Source organism: Carlito syrichta, unplaced genomic scaffold (assembly GCF_000164805.1).
Source record: "Carlito syrichta isolate Samal-C Ts95f unplaced genomic scaffold, Tarsius_syrichta-2.0.1 Scaffold307028, whole genome shotgun sequence".
Taxonomy (NCBI): domain Eukaryota; kingdom Metazoa; phylum Chordata; class Mammalia; order Primates; family Tarsiidae; genus Carlito; species Carlito syrichta.
Window position 1 is genome coordinate 75,929 of NW_007251124.1, and position 23,008 is coordinate 98,936.

At 38.3% G+C, this 23,008-nt stretch overlaps 1 protein-coding gene across 1 annotated transcript; it reads left to right on the forward strand.

Moving 5' to 3' along the window:
- The first annotated feature begins 600 nt into the window (after positions 1-600).
- LOC103266139 (zinc finger protein with KRAB and SCAN domains 8-like) lies at positions 601-20,617 on the forward strand. The gene is made up of 4 exons (XM_008063782.2): positions 601-998; positions 2,512-3,585; positions 5,459-5,552; positions 20,269-20,617. Exon 2 carries the CDS (start codon positions 2,570-2,572, stop codon positions 3,377-3,379), a length of 810 nt encoding a protein of 269 aa, XP_008061973.1. The 5' UTR covers positions 601-998; positions 2,512-2,569; the 3' UTR covers positions 3,380-3,585; positions 5,459-5,552; positions 20,269-20,617.
- Positions 20,618-23,008: the final 2,391 nt, after the last annotated feature.

Consider the following 23,008-nt stretch of genomic DNA (forward strand, 5'->3'; position numbering starts at 1 on the left):
TGATGAGTGAGGCTGAACACTTTTTCATGTGTCTGTTGGCTGCCCATATATCTTCTTTTGAGAAGTGTCTATTCATGTCTTTTGCCCACTTTTTAATGGGGCTGGTTGTTTTTTTTTTCCTTTAGGCACATTTGAGTTCCTTGTGGGTCCTAGGTGTTAGGCCTTTGTCAGATATACAGTTGACAAATATTTTTTCCCAGTGAATGAATCTTTTTATTCTGTGTCACTTGTTTAGCTTATCAGTATACCACAGTTTAAGTATTAAGGTTTTATAATATGTTGAAAGTCCTTTGTCATAAGTGCATTTTTCACTTTTCCCAGGTAATCGTGCTTGTTTATTCTTCTATGTGAACATTAAAATATTCTTAAAAGAGGCTGGGCGTGTTGGCTTATGCCTATGTAATCCCAGTACTTTGGGAGACTGAGGCAGGAGGATGGCGTGAGCCCAGGATTTTGAGGTTGTTAGTGAACTATGATTGTACCACTGTACTTTAGCCTGGGAAACAGAGGTAGACCTGATCTCTTTAGGAAAAAACAAAATCTAAAAAGTTGGTGTTCTTTGTTGGAATTGAGGTGTTAAATTTACAAATTAATTTTGGGATTAGTCTCTGAATGCTAAGCCCTGAGGGCCATAAAAGGTAAGTGACTCAACATGGGAGGCAAGCCCTAGATTCAAATTTTATCTCATCTGTTTTATCAGTTGTCAGGCCTAGGAAATTTTATTTGCTTCTCAGTTTTCTTATATATGAGAAGAAGACTTTAATGTCTGCCCAGCAGGGTTAAAGGAGATAAAAAGCATAAAATGCCATCTTCAGAGTAAATAGAATTCTTTCTTCACACCCTCTATTCTTGTCAGCTCACAAACCACTAAGATGGAAGCCTCCAGCATCCTAGAACAATGACCAGGTGACCTGGCTCACGATTCTGCAGAAGTCTACCTTTCTAGGCCAACAGCATCCTCAGTTGCTTGGTCAATTAGTCTAATCGCAGTTTTCCAGGTAAACTCTCTCTTGACTTTCTCCTAGGGTTTTTGTGGGGGCTATTGGGTTAACAGTCACAGAGGAAAGGGAGGAAGGGAGAAACTATATACCAGGTCGCCTCAAACCTGCTCCACCCCTCCCCCCTTTTACTCCCTTTCTCACATTCCTCCCCTCTTCTCTTTCCTCCCTTTTCCTCTCTCCCCCATCTTCTTTCCCTTCTCTCTCCTCAACCCATCCCTCTGAACTGGTGGAAGTGACCCCCAAAGATCCTGGGAGAGAGCATGACTAGAGCAGGAGGTGCTCTGTGGCCAAGAGCTTCATGGGCTGGTGTCTTGGGTCCAGTCCTTGGCATTCTCTAAGGCTCAGAAGACTCCTAATTACAGAAATGACTGCAGCTCACTTTTCTGACAGGACTGAATATTGGAAGGCAACATGGGGAAATGGAGACATTTTCTCTTGGTCTTGGATCCTCAGCTCTCCTTTGTGTTGATTTTTTTGTAGCATGTCACTTAGTTGGGATGACTGTTTTTGTCATTATTATATTGAGATTACAAGTTTTGGGGAAGAAGACCACAATGGTGAAGTGCCATTCTCTCATCTCAAGGGAACATATTGTCAGCTTGACTTATCACTGTTGAAACATAATACAGTTTGTAAAATGCAAAAAAGCAGAGAGAGAGCATGGTAATTAGTGTAATTTGAGTTTGGGTCAAAAGTCTTATCAAGTTTAAAGACAAAACTGGGCTTCTTCCTAGAGGATAAGAGAGTAGTAGCAATTCCCCAAACTCTCTACATTGAACTATAAAGATGGAATTGCCTGGTGGGATCCTTTTCTTTGGAAGGGTGAAGGGTTTACTCTGTCACAGTTCTAGAGGAGACAGAACATCCCTATTGCTGAAATACTGTTTCTCAACAGCTGCAGCAATAGTACTGGCATGGTAACAAGCAAGCTTTTCTGTCCCTATGTTTCCCTTCCAGCTCAAGTATTGTATCTCCTGTGGGTGGTAAAACATATGTGATAATGATGATATTGTCATTTTTCCAAACTTCTTATCTGTTAAATTTCTGGATTTTTTTTTTTTTTTTGCCTTTTCTATTCCCATACTCCTTTGTCTGCTCTATCAGCAAATCTCTTCAATTTCTGGCTTATTTTTCATTGTAATTAAATATGATAAAAGGACTTTTAAAGTAGGGACTATATATTATTTTTATATTCACTTATATCCCAGATCCTGTGTTTTAGATACCTTTATAGAGGAATCTCTATAAAGGTGTTCATTTCACTTATATCCCAGATCCTGGGTTTTAGATACCTTTATAGAGGATAGATTTAAATAGCCATTTGAGTTCAGGTGTTCTTTGATATTACTGAGTCATGGTACAGGCTGAATGAAAACAGTTGATCTGGCTGCTGTACAATTGATGTATCTTGGGATTACCAAACAACTTTGAGAGCCTTAGTCTATATCACATTATATTGTTTTAGCAACAGAGAATATAGTTAATTTGAAAGGTCTGTTTATTATCTTAGGAATCAAGGCCAGAGATGTGAACAAGGTGTCAACTCTGAAAGGAAGATTTTTGTAAGGATGGATCCACACCAAAAGGTCCCTAGCATGTATAATGGGGATACTTTACAGATTCCTGAGTTTGAAAATGTCTCTCAGTATGAAGAACAGTTAGAAAGTCATGAGTGTAGGCCCACAGAAGAAAAACGGTATAAATGCAGTGAATGTGGAAAGAAGTTTGCCCAGAGCTCAGGTCTTGTACGACATCGAAGAATCCACACCGGAGAGAAACCCTATGAGTGTGATCACTGTGGAAAAGCATTCAGCGTTCGCTCAACCCTCACTGTACATGAAAGAATTCACACTGGCGAGAAGCCCTATATTTGTATTGAGTGTAAGAAGGCCTTCAGTGTAAGGGCACACCTGATTATACATCAGAGAATCCACAATGGAGAGAAACCTTATGAATGTAATGAGTGTGGCAAAGCATTTAGTGTGAGCTCAGACCTTATCAAACATCAGAGAATCCATACTGGTGAGAAGCCTTATGAGTGTGATGAGTGTGGGAAAGCTTTCAGTGTGAGCTCAGCCCTCATCAAACATCAGAGAATCCACACAGGAGAAAAGCCATATGAGTGTAAGGAGTGTGGAAAGGCCTTCTATGTGAATTCAGCCCTTATTAATCACCAGAGGATTCACTCTGGAGAAAAGCCCTATGAGTGTGGAGAGTGTAGAAAAGCATTCAGCCAGATCTCGACCCTTATTCATCACCAGAGAATCCATACTGGAGAGAAACCCTATGAGTGTGAAGAGTGTGGGAAAGCTTTCCGTGGAAGCTCTAATCTTACTAAACACCAGAAAATACATGACAAAGGAAAGTATCATCAATAATTTAGGTGGTGAATATATTCGAAAATCCTTTTGTTGATCAGAAGATACCTTCAAAAGAAGAGATGGTAAATGTTAATGCCTTAATAAACACTTCATCCCATGGAATATTAAAGAAGTGAACAGTCACTGAAAAGTGACTCTGAGCATAATGGCTAAGACTCTAAGATTACAACTACTTCCAAGAATACAGTTTAACAACTCATAAGGTAAAGGCATTTTAAAATCATATACTAATGTAGTTTGTATTGGCTTAGTAAGAGCAAATTTTAATAATTCAAACATTATTTATCTTATATGCAGGCCTTTTGTTGTTTTGTTGCTACCAGTATTATAGCTGAAAACAGTTAATTTTGAAATTGGAAACAATGTTGGTTGGTGAGAGAAGGGCGATATATCCTTATTGAATCTGGAAACACCAATCTATTGATCTTCATTTCTTTGCATGTGATATACTGCTGTGCTATCAGGGATGATTAGATGTGTTGTGACCTCTTGACGGAAGGTAGAGTGTCTCTTTAGGTAGGAATCCCAAAAGATAATTCTTTTTTTTTTTTTTGAGTTGGAGTCTCACTCCATCGCCCAGACTGGAGTGCAGTGGCATGCTCCTGGCCACTGCAGCCTCGACCTGCTGGGCTCCAGCTATCCTTTCGCCTCAGCCTTCCAAGTAGCCGGAACTACAGGCGCTGCTACCACGCCCGGCTAATTTTTGATTTATTGTAGAGATGAGGTCTCGCCAAGTTGCCTAGGCAGGTCCAAACCCGCAGGCTCAGGCAGTTTACTCATCTCGGCCTCCCAAGGCTTGGGATTACAGGCTGAGCCACCGAGCCCAACTAAGATAATTCTTTAAGTTTGTTCTTGCTTAGTCAACAAGGCCTCGGGCCCTTCAACTTACTGTCCCAGTAAGCCCCTGAATTTGACTGAGGTTTGTGAACCAAGACAAACAAAAACAAAAACCCTCCCAAGGAGTTTCAAGTATTTCTGACCATTGCATTTATTGTTTCTCAACGTGTGTGGCATATGCAGAGGCTAAGAGATATGAAAATGGGACAAACTTGGAGAACTGTTGTTGAGTTTGGCATTGGTTTTAGGGTGACTTTTAAGGATTTATTTGAGTGACTGTGAAACTTGATTTCTAATATCCAGAAGAGCTCAGATTTGAGAGGTGGTAGAAAGTTAATGAATTCAATTTGGAAAATATTTTTGCTATATCTTGAGGCATCCCAATAGGGCTGTCCAACAGACTGTTAACCTGATTTCCTAGCCCAAATCCCCAAACCCTATATATGCACATGTGAAACTCAGAAGAGAAATTTTTAAATTAAATCTTTTGTTGTTATTTTTCTGTTTTAACAATGATTTCTCAACTCTGAGTAACAGACCTGAGATTTTTGATCCCTGAAATTTAAATCATATGAGGTTCAAGATGAACTCCAAACTGATAGAAATCGCAGATCGCTTTGGTAGTACACATTTTTAAAATGTAGGAAAACATAAAACTTCCCAAGGAGTTTCTCTGAGAAGGTTAAATTGTGTTCACTTCTCAGAGTAAGGCTCCATTTTGATAAGGAATGCACAGTTTCCCTGAATTCTCCTGTCACCACTTCAAGTAGATCAGCTATAAGACACATAGGACTCCATAAAGCTTTGAGTCAACTCATAGCCAGTAGACACTGAGATCATAGATGTATGTGTAAAAGCCTCTGGTATTGAGATGTAATGCCTACTACCCTGCCCAAGTAACATCAGGCCTGAATATGGAGATAAAGGCAGAGAAGGTCATCGTTTTGGAACTCAAGTTGAGGAGATACAACCTTACACAGGGAATGGGGCATGTTAGAGAAAGTAAAGAACACACTGAATTTATAGGCAGAAGTAAAGTGCCTCAGTGACAAACCAGAAAGTTCTCTATGCTGTACTGGGTTCAAGTGTGAATTCCCTTGCCCTGCTTCTTTGTGTCTTAGGCAATTGAAGGAGGCTGTGGTTTCTCCTTAGCTGCCCTGTCACCCACTTCTATGCTGTTATCATCAATGTTTTTTAATGTTTACCTTTCTGACCCCAATTATCTTGATTTGTTCCTAGATGAAGGTTTATAAGTAGAATCATCTGAGTAGAGAACATTCTTCTGGGATCAGCATTGAAATGATGATATGTTTTACCCCAAACCAGCACAACTGTAAGTACTAAGCTGTGAGTGGTAAGTATTCTGAAGACTTTGAAGCAGCGTACGTTCTTGAAAGAGAAGTTTGTTTTATTGAGGAATTTAAGTGTTAAGAGATCAAGGATGCCGAGCATGGTGACTCATGCCTATAATCCCAGCACTTTCGGAGGCCAAGGTGAGAGGACCTGAGCTCACAGGTTCAAGACCAGCCTGAGCAACTTGGTGAGACCTCATTTCTACAATAAATCAAAAAATTAGCAGGCATGGTGGCACATTCCTGTAGTTCCAGATACTTGGAAGGTTGAGGCAGAAGGATCACCTGAGCCCAGCAGATCATGACTACAGTGGCTGTGAGGGTGCCACTGCACTCTAGCCTGGGTGACAGAGTGAGACTCCAACTAAAAAGAAAGAGAGAAAGAGATCAGGATACGTGTAACGTAGTTATTTCTATTGAGCTTAAATTAAGGTATTAATGATTATTTGTTTTAGGTTGGGCCTTGTGCTAGGTGCTAGGAATACAAAAAAAGAAAAAAGCACCCTACTCTCAGGGGGCTTACAATCTATTTGGAGACAGGGAGAAAAGAGTAGATAGAAACCTATAAATGCTAATGATAAAGCCACTGGATTTAAAGAGTACTTTGTACCGAAGAAGGAGTAATTATGACTCATTAGGCAGTTGGAGAGGTTTTGGAGGAGGATGAAAGCTTGGAGGAAAAATCGAGTTTTTGAACTACATGGAAAAAAAAATAGAGAAAGGTGCAGTGGGAATAGCATGTGAAAAAGCACAGTACATCTGGTGGAAAAGAAGGACGTTTTCAAGGACTGATCATAGACTGTATATATGAAAGTAGTATATCATGACCAGACAAGTAGTGTGATCATAGCTCACTGTAACCTTGAACTCCTGGGCTCAAGGGATCCTCCTGCCTCAGCTTCCCAAATAACTTGGACTATAGGCATGTGCCATCAGACTCGGTTGATTTTTTTGTTTGTTTTTTGTAGAGATGAGAGTCTCACTGTGTTATCCAGGCTGGTCTTGATTTCCTGGCCTCAAGTAATTCTCTTGCCTCAGCCTCCCAAAGTGCTGTAATTACAAGCATGAGCCACTACACAAAATTATTTCAAGCAAAGAAAGTTAAACATATTCTCTAGGCCAGAGTTTTCAAATACTGTGTGCAGTGAGTCAAGCATTTTACATTGTAACTCAATGTACCATCATTGGGAGAGACAGTCCTACTTGGACCCCTTTGCAATCCTATATGTCTTGCTGAATGTGCCAACACTGCAAGGGCACGGCAGCACTTTTACTGAGGCAAATTTTAGTGCTGTTTATGTAGCTGGTAACTTTGAGAGATGAGGTAACATCTCTTGGACCAAAAGTAAGCTAGCTTACTCCTTGCTTATTGGTCATTGGGTATTCTTTTGGAAACTCCTATTCAGTCCTTACACATGTTATAGGAATTATTTACATACTCTGGATAAAAGCCCTTTTTAAAGAGGATGCTGATAGCACCTCAGATTTTATGGCTTGCTTTTTAATTCTATAAATGGTATCTTTTGATTAAGATCAGTTTTTAATTTTAAAATATCAGTCTTTTTCTTTTTGTGTATCTTGCTTTGTGTCTTTTGAAGAATCCTTTCTGTCTTGAGGTCATGAAGATAATCTCTACAATATTAAAAAGTTTTCTAATTTCCTTTCTCATATCTGTAATCCATTTGAAGTAAATTTTTGTGCATGAGTGAGGTAGAGTCAAATTTCATTCTTTTCTTTTATGGATATTCTTTTGATCCTACTTCATTATAGGAAAAACTATCACTTCCCATTGTTATACAGTACCAATTTGTCATCAATTAATTTTCCAGAAATACATAGCCCTGTTTCTGGTTTCTCTATTGTGTTCCATTGTTTTATTTGGTTAACCTTGTATTAATACCAGATTTTCCTAATTATTGTAGCTTTACATTGTTTTGGTATCCAGTGGAGCAAATCATCTGACCAGAGGAGTCAGGGCCTAGGCTGAATTTTTGTTTGTTTGTCTTTTTAACCATAGTCAATTACGAAGGTCTTAACCCTCATGGTGGAAAGCAACCCTCTCCATGTCAGACCTTGGGGCACAGCCTGTGCATTGCAGTCTCTGAAGGGAGTTGCAGTCAAGGACTCAGACCCCTCCAGCCAGCCATGATCTTAGGCATATTTGCATTTCTAGCCCATGTACCTCCTTATTGGAGGTGTCCCACAAACAATTTTGAGACCCCCCTTTATTGGAATCCAGAACCTTGATGATATGTCTCTACTCTCAATGTTTAGTTATTTTCCACTCCTAGGATTTTCTTCTCTTCTTCCTCTCAGCCTCCAGATCCATAAAATAGTTGGAGTCTTTTTTAGGGTTTTCTTGGAAGTGAGATAATTCCCATATATGTGCTGATTCATCTGACCCTTGCCTAGCTCTGTTCCCTGGGTAAGAATGGAACACTGTAGGAGCCAGCACTTTCTCCGATTGAGCCTCTTGCTAATGCTGTTGCTGATTAAAACCTTGATTGCAAGCCTCTATACAATATTACATTGGCCTGTTTCAATAGACCATTACAAGACCTGACAGCTCAGCTCTCTCCAGATTAGCTCAATTCTTGATACCACCTTCCTCGCATACTTCATAAGTATCTTGGCTCTTCCTGGGTCTTTGTATTTACATTAAAATTTTGGAATCAACTGTCAAGTTCTACTTACTCTCTCCTAAAAAAATGCATTGGGATTTTGATTGAGATTGTATTGAATCTCTAAATTTGTGGGGAGAATCAACATTTTTACTTGAGTCTTCTAATCTGTGAATATGGTATAGCCTTCTATTTCTTTAGGGTCTTGTTTAATTTTTCTCTGTAATATTTTATATTTGTGTGCAGAGGTCTTGAACATTTTTGTTAAATTTGTTACTAGGCATTTTTAAAATGTAATTGTTATTGGTGTCTTTTAAAAAATTTAGTTTCTACCTTCTTGTTTTGATTTTTATATATTGATTTTGTATCCACTTTCTAATAACTTACATGTAGATATTTTTGGTTTTTATGTATACCATTTTTAAATAATGACTATATTTCTTCCTTTTTAACCTTATACTTTTTTAAAAAAATTACACTAGTATGACCTCCAGGACCATGATGAAAAAAAGTGGCAATAGCATTCTTGTCTGGAAGGCATATATTTCCCTTAGCTATAGGTTGCTCTCCTCAGTGACACATCTTGAGATTAGCCCTTTCCCATACCTCCAACATTTTTGAGAGTTAGAGATTTCAAATCTGTGCTGACATTCACTTCTTGAGCTACACATTCAATGGAAGAGAAACAGATTCTGAGGGCTACCAATCCCTTAGACTTAAAAGTAATCATTTTCCCATTTGTTACTGTCAGACCCTGTACCCTTCTAATGGATTTGGTTTTGGTAATACAGTCGGCCCTTCCTATCTACAGGTTTTACATCTGTGGATTCAACCCACTGCAAATCAAAAATATTCAGAAGACATAACAATAAAACAAAAATTATACAAATTTTAAAAACAATGCAGTGTAACAACTAATTACTTAGCATTGACATTGTATTAGGTATTATACGTAATCTAGTGATTATTTAAAGTATAGAGAATGTATATAGGTTATATACAAATACTAGGCTATTTTACATTAGGAACTTGAGCATCTTTGGAGATCCTAGGAATACCCTTCCACAGATGCTAAGGAATGATGGTCGATTTTCATTATTTATGGTAGTTGGGCTCTATAAAGTTGCTGCAAGTGCTGAATTAATGAATACTGAGTTGTTCTTCCTAGAGGAAATGCAGAGTTGGATTTCTGTGAGCCTCTAAGTCACATTTTCATCAATCAAAATGTCATCTGCATTGTATACATTCATTTACCAGGATCCTTATGAAATAAGCCAGTCTCATTGGGGTTGGAAAGCAGCTCTTCCATGTGACCCTTTTTCTGCATTACACTTCGCATATTTCACGGCTTCTTAATCTGCAGAGCCTGCCTCACCTGCATATTTAACATTTTTCATACAATTGATATGTGAGCCAACTAGCACAAGCTGAGAATGGTTTAATGTTTTCTTGATCATGGTTAACCTATGTAAGTTTCTTTGGTATTGAGCCTTAAAACAACGCTGTGCTTTTTTTAAAAAAAAATTAGTCGTCATCTCATGAATCCTTAAATTTAGCCACTTTTCCATCTTTGCCTTAGCTTCATCACACACTTATAGATATTGCTTTAGCACTTTCCAGAGTGACCTTATGTGCATATCACCAGATTTTCTCCTTTTATGGATGTACCGAATTGTTGATTCATTAACATTGTATTCATAGCCAATAGCAGTATATTTGTATATTTGTATACTGCTATTGTATACTAATGTATTTAAATGAAGCTTATCTAACACACTTGTTTTCTCTATAAGGCACATCACAATCTTCCTGCACTTAGGAACACTAGACAGCACTTTAGCACTACTCTTCAGGACCATTTTAAACTGCAAAATCACCCACAAACAGCACAAAACAGTGTGGCACTAGTTATGCCCGAAAGGGACACTTGTTTATAGTGTGTGAGCTGAAGCAAGAAGGTACATTGTCCCCTACTTTGATCTCTCTAGATGGTATATTAGTTTCATTTGCCTGCCATAACAAGTGACCATAAATTTGGTGACGGAAAACAGCAGATTCTTTCTCACACTGTTCTGGAAGCCAGAGGTTTAAATCAAGGTGTTGGCCAGGCTGCACTCCCTCTGAAATCTCTAGGGGACAGTTCTTCCGGGCTCTTTCAGCTTCTAGGAATCCTAGGCTTGTAGCCACATCATTCAAAGCTCTGCCTCTGTTTTCATACTAGCCTTCTCCTCCTCTCTGTCTTCTTCTTTTCTGTCTCTTACAAGGATACTTGTCACCTGCATAATACAGAATGATCACATCTTGAGATCATAAACGTAATTATATCTGCAAAGATCTTTATTTTAAATAAAGTCATAATCACAGGTTCCAGGGTTAGGATATGGACATAGCTTTTTGGGGGGCCGCTATTCAATCTATTTCAGATAAATTTCTCTCCTTTTAGAGGTAATTAATACAGTTGAGCACTGGAGTTGATTTGAAGTTTTCTAGCAATTAAGACAAAATGAAAAATAGATTTTTGTTTTTGTTTTGTTCACCTGCAGAGGTGAACTTTTTCCTGGAACTAAATTCAGATAATCATATTGCTTGAGTCCCTGTGTAAAGAATATTGAATAATAGAGTAGATGTTGTCTTCAATTCTAAGTGTAAACTTGTTATTAAATTACAACATACCTGTAGAAATGTACACAAATTATAAGCATACAGTTGTATCAGTTTAAGCTAAGTGAGCAATTGTATAACCCACACCCAGCTCAAGAAATAGAATATTTGCACCATTTCAGAACCCTCTCCCCTATTATGTGTTCTAGCACCATGAATGAACTTTAAACATCATGTACTCTTTTATGTCTGGTTTATTTCTCTCAATATTATGTTTGTTGGAGCCATACTGTTGAGTGTGACTTTAGTTCATTTTCTTATAAAATTTCTAACTCAGTGAAGCATTTCTACATGTGACTGGAAGAATATATTCAGGGATTTTCTTTATATAGTAATCTTGTTTTATATGATGTTAAAAGTATTAGAATTAGAGAATCTAAATGGATGGAAAGTTAAATGATTATCAAGTAGCCTCCCTCAAATTCCAGATGCTTTAAGCATCAGGCAAGTATTGGTTTGAGAATCATGATTGAATTGTCTGATGAGGATCTCTGTAATCACATAATTCTGTGTAGCTACCTTGGATTCTTTTTATAATTTAGGAGATGGATGGATGAATAGATAGCTGAACTTTATTTGTGTCCAGACATATGGCCAATCTATTTTTACCATGAGTATAAATAGTGGAGAAATTTCTAAGTAAAACCAATTTATTCCTCATGGGGGGGAAAAAACAACTTTGGATCTTCTCAATCACTGTTTGGATGCTTAGTTGGGATTCCAAAATTCATTACTAAAAAAGTATAAAAGAGACTGCTTCAGCCTGAAAAATGTTTAGAACCAGTCTTACTTGGTGACTGCGCAGCTCATAAAACATCTTAGGTGGAACTCTATCAGTGGCTGCTTTTTTTTTTTTTTTTATTCTACAAGACAGTTATTTATTCTTGTGACTTAACTATTGTAATGCATGTAGTAAGTTGTCAGTGTATAAATAAATTTTAAAAGACCTACATCAAAAACAACAAACATGAATAAGCTGACAAAAAAAGTCTTATAAATATTTTCTCTCTATGAAATGTAACCACATTTTACTAAAATAATAGCCCAGGAGCAGGATAATTGGAGGCATCAAACTCCAAAAGCAAGGGTACAGGAGGTACTCAAAACAGCCTCCCAAGACTCCTCTGCGTGCAGCCAAATAATACCTTTAGTGGCTGATTTCTAAACAAACGTACTTTCATTTCTGTAACTACTTCCAATTTTTCCCTTCGTCAACCTCTCATGGCACATTGTTTCTTTCTTAGGATATTCCCTGTTTTGCCTTATATCTGTTTGCTTCTTATACTGCTCATTTGATTATGACTTATTTGATTACAGGAATTATTATTATCTTGTGAATTTTCTGCAGCCCCTAGTATGGTGAGATGGCTTGAGATTGTACAAGTCAACTTGGGCTAATTATGATCAACTAGCTTTGTATTTCTTAATCAACAGTTCCTCGAATCTCAGTGGCTTATACTAACAGAGGTTTATGCATGTCACTTATGAGTCACTTGCATTTCTGTAACCTATTCTCTCTAGGATCCAGGCTAGAGAAGTAGTTCTACCTTTGATTATGCTGCTATTATGACAACAGAAAAAACAATGGTGGGACCACATGATGGCTTTAAATCATCTACTGTGAAGCAGCATATGTCACTTCCACTTATTTTCTTAGATGAAACAAGTCAAATGGCCAAGCCTACTGTCTATGGGAAAGGGCAAATAATCCTTACAAAGAGAGCAATGAATAATTAAGAACAAGAATATAATCTACTATTGAGCCAGTATACCTGCTCAGATAACCAATATTATGGCATGCTTTTTCCAAATACTTTATATGTATATTTTTCTCAGTGAAAAGCAATGCTATGAGAAAGATACGTCTGTAGTTGAGGAACACAGATACTGAATAACTTACCCAAGGTTGTGCAGCTAAGAAATGGTAGAGCCAGGAATTGAAACCAGAAGTCTGACACCACAACTTGTTATCTTAACCACTATGCTATTGTTGTATCCGAAGTGCAAGAAAAATGTTGCCAACATGCAGGGAGTTGGATTGAGTCCTTTATTAGCTGCTGGTGGAATAGCCAGTGGTGAAATAGCCAGTGGTCGGGAGGGGGCTCATGCCTCCGAAAACTCCCGACCCAAAATGAAGCAGGGGAAAAGGTTTATAAAGGCAAAAACTGCTGAATAGGCTACATAGCATGGGGTGCAAACATAAAGTACATTAAGTTACATGGCATAAAGCATGAACATAAAACCCAGTAAAATTAAAGAGCAAAATGTGCAAACATACAAATAAATGTGTAACTTGTGGTTAGGGAATTTTTAATATTGGGGAAACCAAGGGTGTAGGCTCTTGGTTACAGAAACCAAGGGTATAGGCTCTTAGTTACAGAAACCAAGGGTGGAGGAACCTCTGATTACTGGAAAGCTATGTAGGGGGTTATTTTTAGGTTAAGCAGCTTTAAAGCAGCTAAAATAGCTAATATAAAGAATCTGTTACAATGTGGGGTTGCTTATAAGTTTTACAGGTACTTCATTCCCCCTTTTTACTTGTTCATGAGTCAAATCATTGACTCGTTAATCACAGGCAAAGGGTCATAAGTTCCAACATACATGAGTTTTATATAAGTAATTCATTGCCTAACAAATTGAATAAACCAATTGATTATACAAACCCAGGAGGAGGAGGATTATAGGGCCATCTAGACTGGTGATAAGAGTTGTTAGCCAAGGGTTCCAATCAAACATAGATTGGAACCAGGAGTTATTACTGTCCAAGTCTTTTTGACATCTGTCTATATTTTCTTGAACCTTCTGGAGGGTATCTTTAATGATTCCTGATTTGTTTGCTTAAAAACAGCAAGTCTCTCCAAGAGCAACACAAAGCCCTAAAGATAAGAATAGCAATTCCAAGCCCCTACGATTTTGGAGAACAACCTCTACTAGAGAATTCATCTGGTCGTGGAGTTGGTCTATAACAGATTGCATGTAATTTAAGTCAGAATTAATGTCTTATGCAAACTTAGTCCTAATTCTCCCCAGAGTAAGGCAGTGGTGCTGAGTGTAACTGTTCCAGCTACACTTAACACAATTAAAGCAGGTACTAATAAAGGGGCAGTACATTTCCGATAAGTTGCCAGAAAACTAGGAAGAGTAAATAAAAAATTTTCTTTAGGACCACTATAAGCATATATCTGGGGAAGTGGATAGACAGTAATACATAAAATAGACTTATTGCATAACATTTCAATAATAACACAAATTGTAAAACCAGTAGGACAAGCAAACCAAGTATTGGCAGGGGCTGCATAGCCATGGATTCATTTATAGTTACAATAAGAAACATATTGCAAATATTAAGAAATAAAGAAGCTGTTAAGTTGAAATCAAGAGTTTTAAAACAAAAGGCAGTTCCAGTTACATCTCCTATAGTGATATGAACTATTTTTGGAGAAGAACATGTAGTTTTGTCAGAGCTGCTAACAACAAGAGTATTGACCCCTAGGCCTACATAATAAGGAGGCCTTGATTTTAAGCAAAGCCAATAACCTGCAGCTAATTGTGGCCAGGTATCATTAAGCATACGATGCATGTGAGTTAACGTGGGAAAAAGACTGGGGGAGGACGGGCTAGGTTTGAAAATAGTCAAGGTGACCTTGGGAGTTGCGGAGATGAGCCCGGGGTGCCAGTTAGGTTGGCAGAAGGCAGAGGCTGAGGTGGAGGCTGGTGGTAACCAAACATAGGATTTTTTAGGTCCACCAGTGACCCTATTGGCTTGGCCACAGTTTTGTAGGTGAGTGTGCACCGTTGGATAGTGAATAAGGTACATGGTCATAGCCATTCATGTAGAGTTGTATTCCCCAAGTATTACCTGTTCTTTAAGAATAATGGAGAGGATTAGTAACCTTTATATATGTAGGCTGTTCTGGGCCAGCTGTTGGCCAAATGGTGATTTGCGATGTGTCATTAGGTCCCCTACTTTAAGTTATAATAGTGACACATTTTCATTGTGGACAGAAGAAGTGGCCAGCCTGATTACATTGCCAGTGGATAGAGTTACTGGGACAAAAGCAAAAATCTGTGTTCCTTATATAATAAAGGATTACCCAGTCTGTACAAGATTTAGTATGATAAACATTTGGTGTAGGTGCTAAATTGATTATTCTGGACAACTGTCCAGCTAGACTTTTTTTTTATGTTTAATAGGTCAGGAAGGTTTACCTGAAATTGGTCTGGAGCTGAGCCATGGGTCCAATTCTGGATAGCTAAAACCTTTCCTGATGTAAAAGAGGTCAAAAAAGAAGGTGAAGACTGTATGGTAAGCCATTATGAAAGAAGGAGAACAGATTAGGAGATAACACCAGAATAAAAGCACAAAAGTCTTAGCTTGAAATATCCAGTTCCAGGCATGGCTGTTCATCTTTGGGTAGAACAGGATGGTGAGCTCGGAGGGTGATTTTAAGAGGATTATTAGGGTCCTTTTGTACAGTCCAAAGATTCGAGTGTGGTATGTTGTCATGAAGGTCGTCGAACCTGGTTTTCTTGACTCACAAGTAGTGAATTCAAGCTGGAATCCTATTAACCTTGTGTGCCGTCGGGGTGGTGAGGATGACAATGTAGGGTCCTTTCCAGGCTGGAGCCAGTCCTTCTTTCTGGAACTTCTTGACATAGATCAGGTTTCCAGGCAGAAATGGATGGCATGGCATGGACAAAGGGGTTGGCAAAACTGCATGGCCGTTGGAGTGGACAGTAGCCTGGACCTGTTGGAGGGACTGGAAATACTTTAACAAAAATTGATCAGTATTTTTCTTTAAAAAGAAGAAAAAAGAAGTGTTTTTTCAAGTCTGTGTTCTCTAAAAAGCAAGGTGGACAAAATTAATTTTGTACTTAAACCATGTATGATTTTAGGACACAGCCTTTATTTATAGTAAAAAACAAAAATAGCTTCTCGCTTTTGGGTTGTTTTTTATTTTCTTATTTTTGCCCCTGGAAACATTCTATAATTTTAGGAACTAGGGCAAAGGTCAGTCTTCCATAACTACTTCCTGCTGAGGTGGGCCATAGAGATGTCTTGTTTTTCTCTTTATTTTCAAGGACATAAACAGGAAATAGTGGGACTGTAACCAAATATTAAGTGAGAACACAGACTGAATTATTAAGCAGACAATGATGGAAAAGGCTATTGCTTAGAAACAATGCTGGAAAGTAAAAGTAATTTATAAAAAAATCTGAATTTATAACAAATAACTTTTACAACTATTTATGTAGCCAGACTGGCAATTTTAAGATTTAATCTAGTTACCTAAATGTCAGCATGGATGGCCAGAACCAAAAGACTGGCACCTGTGTTAACTTGAACTTAATTTGGGCTCCAGTGCCCTGGTGTTTACCTGGGTGGGGGGTGAGTTGTTGGAGTGATGGTGAGCCAGTGCCAGGCAGTTTAGCAGGTTATTAGGCCTTCCTATGTGGCCACCATTTGCAAGCCAAGTGTTCTCCCCTCTCTTCAAAGGAGAGTGTACCTGCCTCCCAATGGCTATTTGGCCTGCATGGTGGACAAGGTCCAGGAGGTTAAGGCCTTTTAGGGCAACTACACTTCCAGTGCTCTTATAGACTGTACCCATAAGCAATGGACACCATCCCCTTAGCTGGTCCATTGTTACCAACTGTTTTATGGGCGTCTGGAGTTTTAGTTGCCAATTGTGACTGCCAATTGGGGTGCTTTCTTGGCCCTCTGGCTCTGCTGCCCTCCAGGCTGGCACTGATTTGGTTTGGTTAACAAACCCTAAAACTTTTTTTTTTTTTTTTTTTAATAAAACCAGCTTGTGCATATGAAACTATCACTGACTGTCTTGTAAAGTTTTTATAAAGGGAACAGGCCACAGGGACATGCAATGATCCGTCCTCCCAGTAAATGAATAAGAACAGATTATTTTATCCACACGGTCCACCTAAAGTCGTTAAAAACCTTTACAAATTATTAATTTGTAGTTTGAGTTGTAAAGTGTGGGCAATCTGTGTGAGAATACCCAATATGGATTTATCTGACAGAGGAGTAACCCAAAACAACAGCCTGAGGGTGTTAATCAGGCATAACAGATGATTTTTAAAGCCAAAAACACAAGCACTCCCCTACTTTGTAAATTATTAATAAAATGTTTGTTTTTAATTTTAAGGCCAGCTGCTTGGAACCAGTAATTTAAATTAGTCATTCCCACAACAATACAGTTATGTAAATTATTGTTTCAAGAATAACCAATCCAAAACCACCGGTCTAGAACATTTATATCACATTTTGATATTTTACAATTTAGGATTTAACATAAACGTCACAAAACCTTCAGTATACTTAGATAACCATGTATGTTAACAACGTTAAAAAAATTTTTATTTTTACCAATTTTAAAGTTGTTATTTACAAAACATTATTAAAGTCATATGAACATGAAAAACATTTTATGAGCATTTATTTACTTAAAAACCAATTTGGTACCATACCGGATTTAACATATACCTGTAAACATAATTAAATAAATTTAGATTTAATAACCTTGACATTTTAGATATAAAACAGTAACAAATTAAATTTATTATTATTTTCAGTTTGCATGGCCATACTTTGTTCTAAGAGGCAGGTTAATAAAAACTGCAATTTCAAATGAGCTCTGCAATTTACTAGAGTTATTTTTGAAATGCAAAACTCACAACCACACAGCCCCTCTAGTCTCTGTCTTGGGGTGCCAAGGGGGCAATTTTTTTACCTGATGTCCCAGTTTTTACAATATGCAAATTGATTTCCAGCTAGCTATATGCACCAAGCAGCTGAGAAATATTTATTCCTGTAAGTTCCTCCAGTTTCTGTATTAAGGATCTGGCTAAGGGTCTTTGAAGCACATACCTTGAGTTAAGTTGGAGGGTTCTGGATTAGAGATAACCATTGAACATTCAGCGACATTAAACAAAGGCCGTTTGATTTCACAGAGGGCCTGGAGTTTACCTTATTAGAGACGGACCCATACTTCACAAACTTGACAGAGAAGTTATAGTCTAGGGGACCTGGAGGACTTTGAAGCCCATCGCCTCATGTTGTTACAACCAATAAAACTCGGGAGGCACATGATGAGTATTAGATCTTCAATTACAAAGAGATAAATAAAAACCAAAAGAAGTTTCTGACCTGATGGCCAATTTAAAGGTGCAGCAGAAGCAAGCACTGTAGCAAAGAGCACAGCAAAAATGCAAAGGAAAGGAGAGGGCCAAGGATAATAAGAATCTGGAAATGTCATAAGCAGTCAGAAATCAAAGCAGGTACCCAGTCTAATCAGAAGTCTAATCAGAAGTTAATTACTCAACCGCAACTCTGTTCTACTGTCTCAGGTCACCGAAGCAGAGTCAAAGGAGCGGCCTCGTCAAGCTCTGTCCTTCTCAACAGAGTTTTAAAACAAAACAAGAACTTACCTCTCAAGAGATTGCAGACAGACTCAGTTTCTTTTGAGGTGGGAGAGAATTATCAGTCGTTCCTTCTCCCTCCCAGCCAGATGAGAGGTTATGGGACCCTGAGCGACTCAAGGGGTGCCTCCCAACTGGGGAGAGCTGGAGTGACCCCACCTCCCGAGGTTGGCGATTTTCTCACAGGGGCCTCCAAATGTTGTGTCTGAAGTGCAAGAAAAATGTTGCCAACATGCAAGGAGTTGGATTATGAGTCCTTTATGAGCCACTGGTGGAATAGCTGGCAGTGGAATGGCCGGCGGTCGGGAGGGGGTTCGTGCCTCTGAAAACTCCCGACCCCAAATGAAGCGGAGGTGGGGGGGGGTTATCAAGGCAAAAAACTGCTGAATAGGCTACATAGCATGGGGTGCAAACCTGAAGTGCATTAAGTTACATGGCATAAAGCATGAACATAAAACTCAGTAAAATTAAAGAGCAAAATGTGCAAATGTTATACAAATAAATGCAGAACTTGTGGTTATGGAGTTTTTAATAATCAGGGAAACCAAGGGTGTAGGCTCTTGGGTTACAGAAACCAAGGGTGTAGGAACCTCTGATTACTGGAAAGCTATGTAGGGTGTTATTTTTAGGTTAAGCAGCTTTAAAGCAGCTAAAACAGCTAATATAAAGAATCTGTTACAATGTGGAGTTGCTTAGAAGTTTTACAGGTACTTCACTATATTATGAGAGTTTTAATCTGAAGGCTTATGTTCATGCATTCCTTCCCTCAGCTTTAAAGAGGCAGTGAGTTGTACTTATTAAAGACTCTAAAAGTGACCAGGCATGATGACTCATGCCTGTAATTCCAGCAATTTGGAGGTCAAAGACAAGAGATTCACTTGAGTCCAGGAGTTTAAGACCAGCCTGTGCAGCATAGCAACACCTTGTCACTACAAAAAAAATTTTTTTAATTAACTGGATGTGGTGGCATGAACCTGCATTTCCAGCTAATCAGGAGGCTGACACAGGAGCATACCTTGAGCCCAGGAGCTGGGAGCTGCAGTGAGCCATAACCATACCACTGCACTCCAATCTGAGCAGTAGACTGAGACCCTGACTCAAAAGAAATAAATAAATAAAAAGACTCTAAAATTAAGATTCAAGTCCATAGTTTAAACCTGTCTTTATCTCTTAGTAACCAAATTACCTAGGCTAATGCCACCTAGCTGGGCCTCAATTTCTACATACTTAAAAATAAAGGCGACACAGCACTTTGGGAGGGCAAGGCAGGAGTTCGAAACTTGAGCCCAGGAGTTTAAAACCAGCCTGGTTAACTTAGTAAGACCTCATCTCTACAAACATTTTTTTAAAAAAATTAGCCCAGCATGGTGGCATGTACCTGTAGTCTCAGCTACTTGGAAGGCTGAGGTAGAAGGGTCACCTGAGCCCAGGAGGTCGAGGCTGCAGTGAGGCATTATTGTTTGTGTCCAGCCTGGGTGGGTGACAGAGTGAAACCCTAAATAGATAGATAGATACATAGATAGATAAGATTAGATAGATCCAGTTATTCTCTGATACCTTCCAGCTTTGAGATTTTCATACTGTCTCCAAGTACAGAGTAAAATACCCTGTTGATGTTAATGTCTTTCATTTGCTGCTTTCTATATTATTCTCTTCACAGTAGATCTTGAATAAGTATTAAATCTCTTTTACTTCTGCTCTACATTAGTGATAATACTACTACTCATAGTAACTACCATTTATTGAGACCTACTTTGTACCAGAACAGGAAACTAAACCCAAAGAAAGCAGAAGGAAGAAAATACTAAAGATAAGAACAGAAATTAATAGCAAATATATATCCTGATTCAGAGCTTTCACGTATAAACAGCTATGTTTTGGTAGGTTGCCTCTGTAAGCTACTTTCATGTACGTTGTATTTGAATCTCCATTTTTGCTTCCAGGAAAAGATGCTAATTGCATAATCAACCTGTTCTTTCAGGTGGTGACTCCTGGCTTTAAACAAGGACTTCATTTCAAAACAGAGTATTCCAGAAGAAGTCCATCACCGAGTAATGTCCAGGGAACTAAATAGGAGCATTCCTCAGGGGCCTCGCACTAAACACATCTATGGGCTTCTAAAATTTATAAAAGCGAAAGGGGAGTTCCTTTAAGGACACACAACAGTCATTGCCTAAAGCTAAGAAGAATATCACTGATAAAGGGATCTGAAAGACCTTGGAGAATTTTCTCTGAAACTCAATCCTGCCAATGTTCTGGGAGTGGGAGACCCTTCATTCAGCTTGCATGATTTTCAACTTCAGTAACTGTAGTAAAAACAGTAACTTCTCAATGTAAAATGAGTGAAAAAGTTATTGTTCTGAAATTATCGCTCCCTAATAAACCCTGGCACACAAGCATCTCTGACTTAAACAACAGTATGTCGAAACTGGAAAGAGCCCTATGAGTATCTTCAGCCTGGAAAGACCCTCAGTATAAACCCAAATCCCATCAAATAACACAGAAGCCATCCTGGACAAGAGTCTTATGAAAGTAAAGAATGCTGCAAAACTTTTAGGTACTGGATCTTGTTAGAAAACCTTTTTGAATATTTTCGGTGTGGAAGGTCTCGCGTGTGAGCCCAAGTCTTACTAAGCATAACTAAATTCATTTTGGATGGGAGCCTTATTTATATCATGAGTGTAGCAAAGCCTTGAGTGCTGTGACAGCCTTATTAAACATCAGAGAATCTGCATTGGAAAACCTTATAGACGTGATGAGTATAGTAAAGAGTTGTGGTTCAACTTTGGTCACTCATCAGAAAATCCACACTGGAGATTTTATTAATTTAGTGTGGGAGAGGAACCCTTTATTTGGAAGCTAGTACTTACTAATCATCAGAAGACCTATGCTGGAGAGAAAATTTATAAATGTAAAAGCGTAGGAAGGCCTTCACCAAAAACTCAGACTTATGCATCAGAAAAATCTACACTGGGACAAACCACTATACATGTCACCACTATAGGGAAGCTTACAATGTTAGTTCAGTGCGTAAAGGGCATGAAGATTCCATATGGGAGAAAAGCTCTTTGAATATAAATAATGTGGGAAACCCTTCACTTAAAGTTCAGATCTTATCAAACTTGAGAGCCCACAATGGATAAAAGCCTTATAACTGGGATAAATGTGGGAAAACCTTTTGATAAAGTCATCCTTCACCAGCATCAGAGGATACACAACAAAAATGAACCTCACTAATCAAATATGTGTGGTAGAGATATAGTATAGGACTTTTTCAACATCAAATGTCACCATTGAGAAAAAACCAAATGATATAGTCACTAACTGGCATTATTTTATGAAATTAAAGACGTGTTATTAGAAAAAGACTTTGAAATGTCACTTCATGGGCAATTGAGGAATTACATTACTGTAACAGTTCTCTATGGGTATTTGTCTTTGGTAGAGTTAGCTTTTCATTTTCTGTAGTAATTGTAGAAGATGGGGTAACTCTTTATAGCTAGTCACAACTTGGATAATCCAAACATTATTGATTACATTTATTGTTTTTTTGTTTGGAACTCATGATACCATTAAAACTTTTCTAAGAGTGATTGTGACAGTGATTCCTGGGACCCAGTAAGTATATCATTTTTTCCATACTTACTTCCTTTTACTGTTTTATGATGTTAGTCAGTCTGGGAAATGCTTCAGATAAATATGTGTGTTTTTGCAAACCATTTCCCCAGATTTCCTATCCCTTTATTTAAAAAACCAAAAGGATGTAGAAATGTGGGTGGGCTGTGTGAACTTGCAATATGCTGAACAACAGACCATATTTGGGTTGTTCATTGTGTCTCTAATGTACAGAATAATTACTGATACAGAGAAGGCCCTGAAGACATACTTGTTGAATAACTGCTCCAAGAGCTCTGTTTATGGGTTGTATCAATTTAGCCTACAGAGTGGCCTCTGATAGTTTGCCATACAATGTTAACCCTCTTCCCAGACCTGATCAACGAATGACCTTGGGTGCTCAGTGTGGACTGATTTTGAACTCCATCCATGGTGCATTATAATCATTGATCTGTGTGCAGCCTTAATTTCATTTTTATACATTTGATTTCACTTTTTCCTCATTACCCTCATCCCAATTCTATTCCCTCCCCCAATTTCTTTCACTCTTAAATACTTTACAAAACTGGTCTTGTGTTTATATGCAGGTCTAGTTCAGGCTTTTAACTGCTATACATTGCTTAGTCATTCATTCTTCCAATAAAGGCCATTTGTGCTTTTAATCAACTCTTTTACATAGTCTTACTCTGAACACCTTTTTTAGTTATTTTGCTAGGGAATATACCCAGGAGTGAGATTGTTAGGTCACAGGTGTGCAGTGTTAATTTCACTAGTTTTTCACAATTTCTGTTCCTTGCAAACTAAGGGACCTGTCTGGCTTCTTAGCCTGCTCTGATATATATTACCTTTTCTGCATCAGTTCCTGAAAGCAACTGACAACTAAGCCAGCCATGCAAATTCTCATCTCCTGGCAGCTTGAGATGGGATGAATCTCCAAGATAGGAATGAATAAACTTCAGCTTTAAAAGGCATACCCGACTTTTCAGGGTCTGGTGATGCAAACCGAATCTTAAAATACAACGTAATGATAAAAGCTACTTAACAATACTATGGGCAAAAGCGAAACAAAAAATATTTTTTTCTTTCTACCAGAGAACTTAATCTCA

Coding starts and splice junctions, on each gene's coding strand:
- LOC103266139 (XM_008063782.2), top strand. CDS start 2,570: ATGGATCCACACCAAAAGGTCCCTAGCATGTATAATGGGGATACTTTA.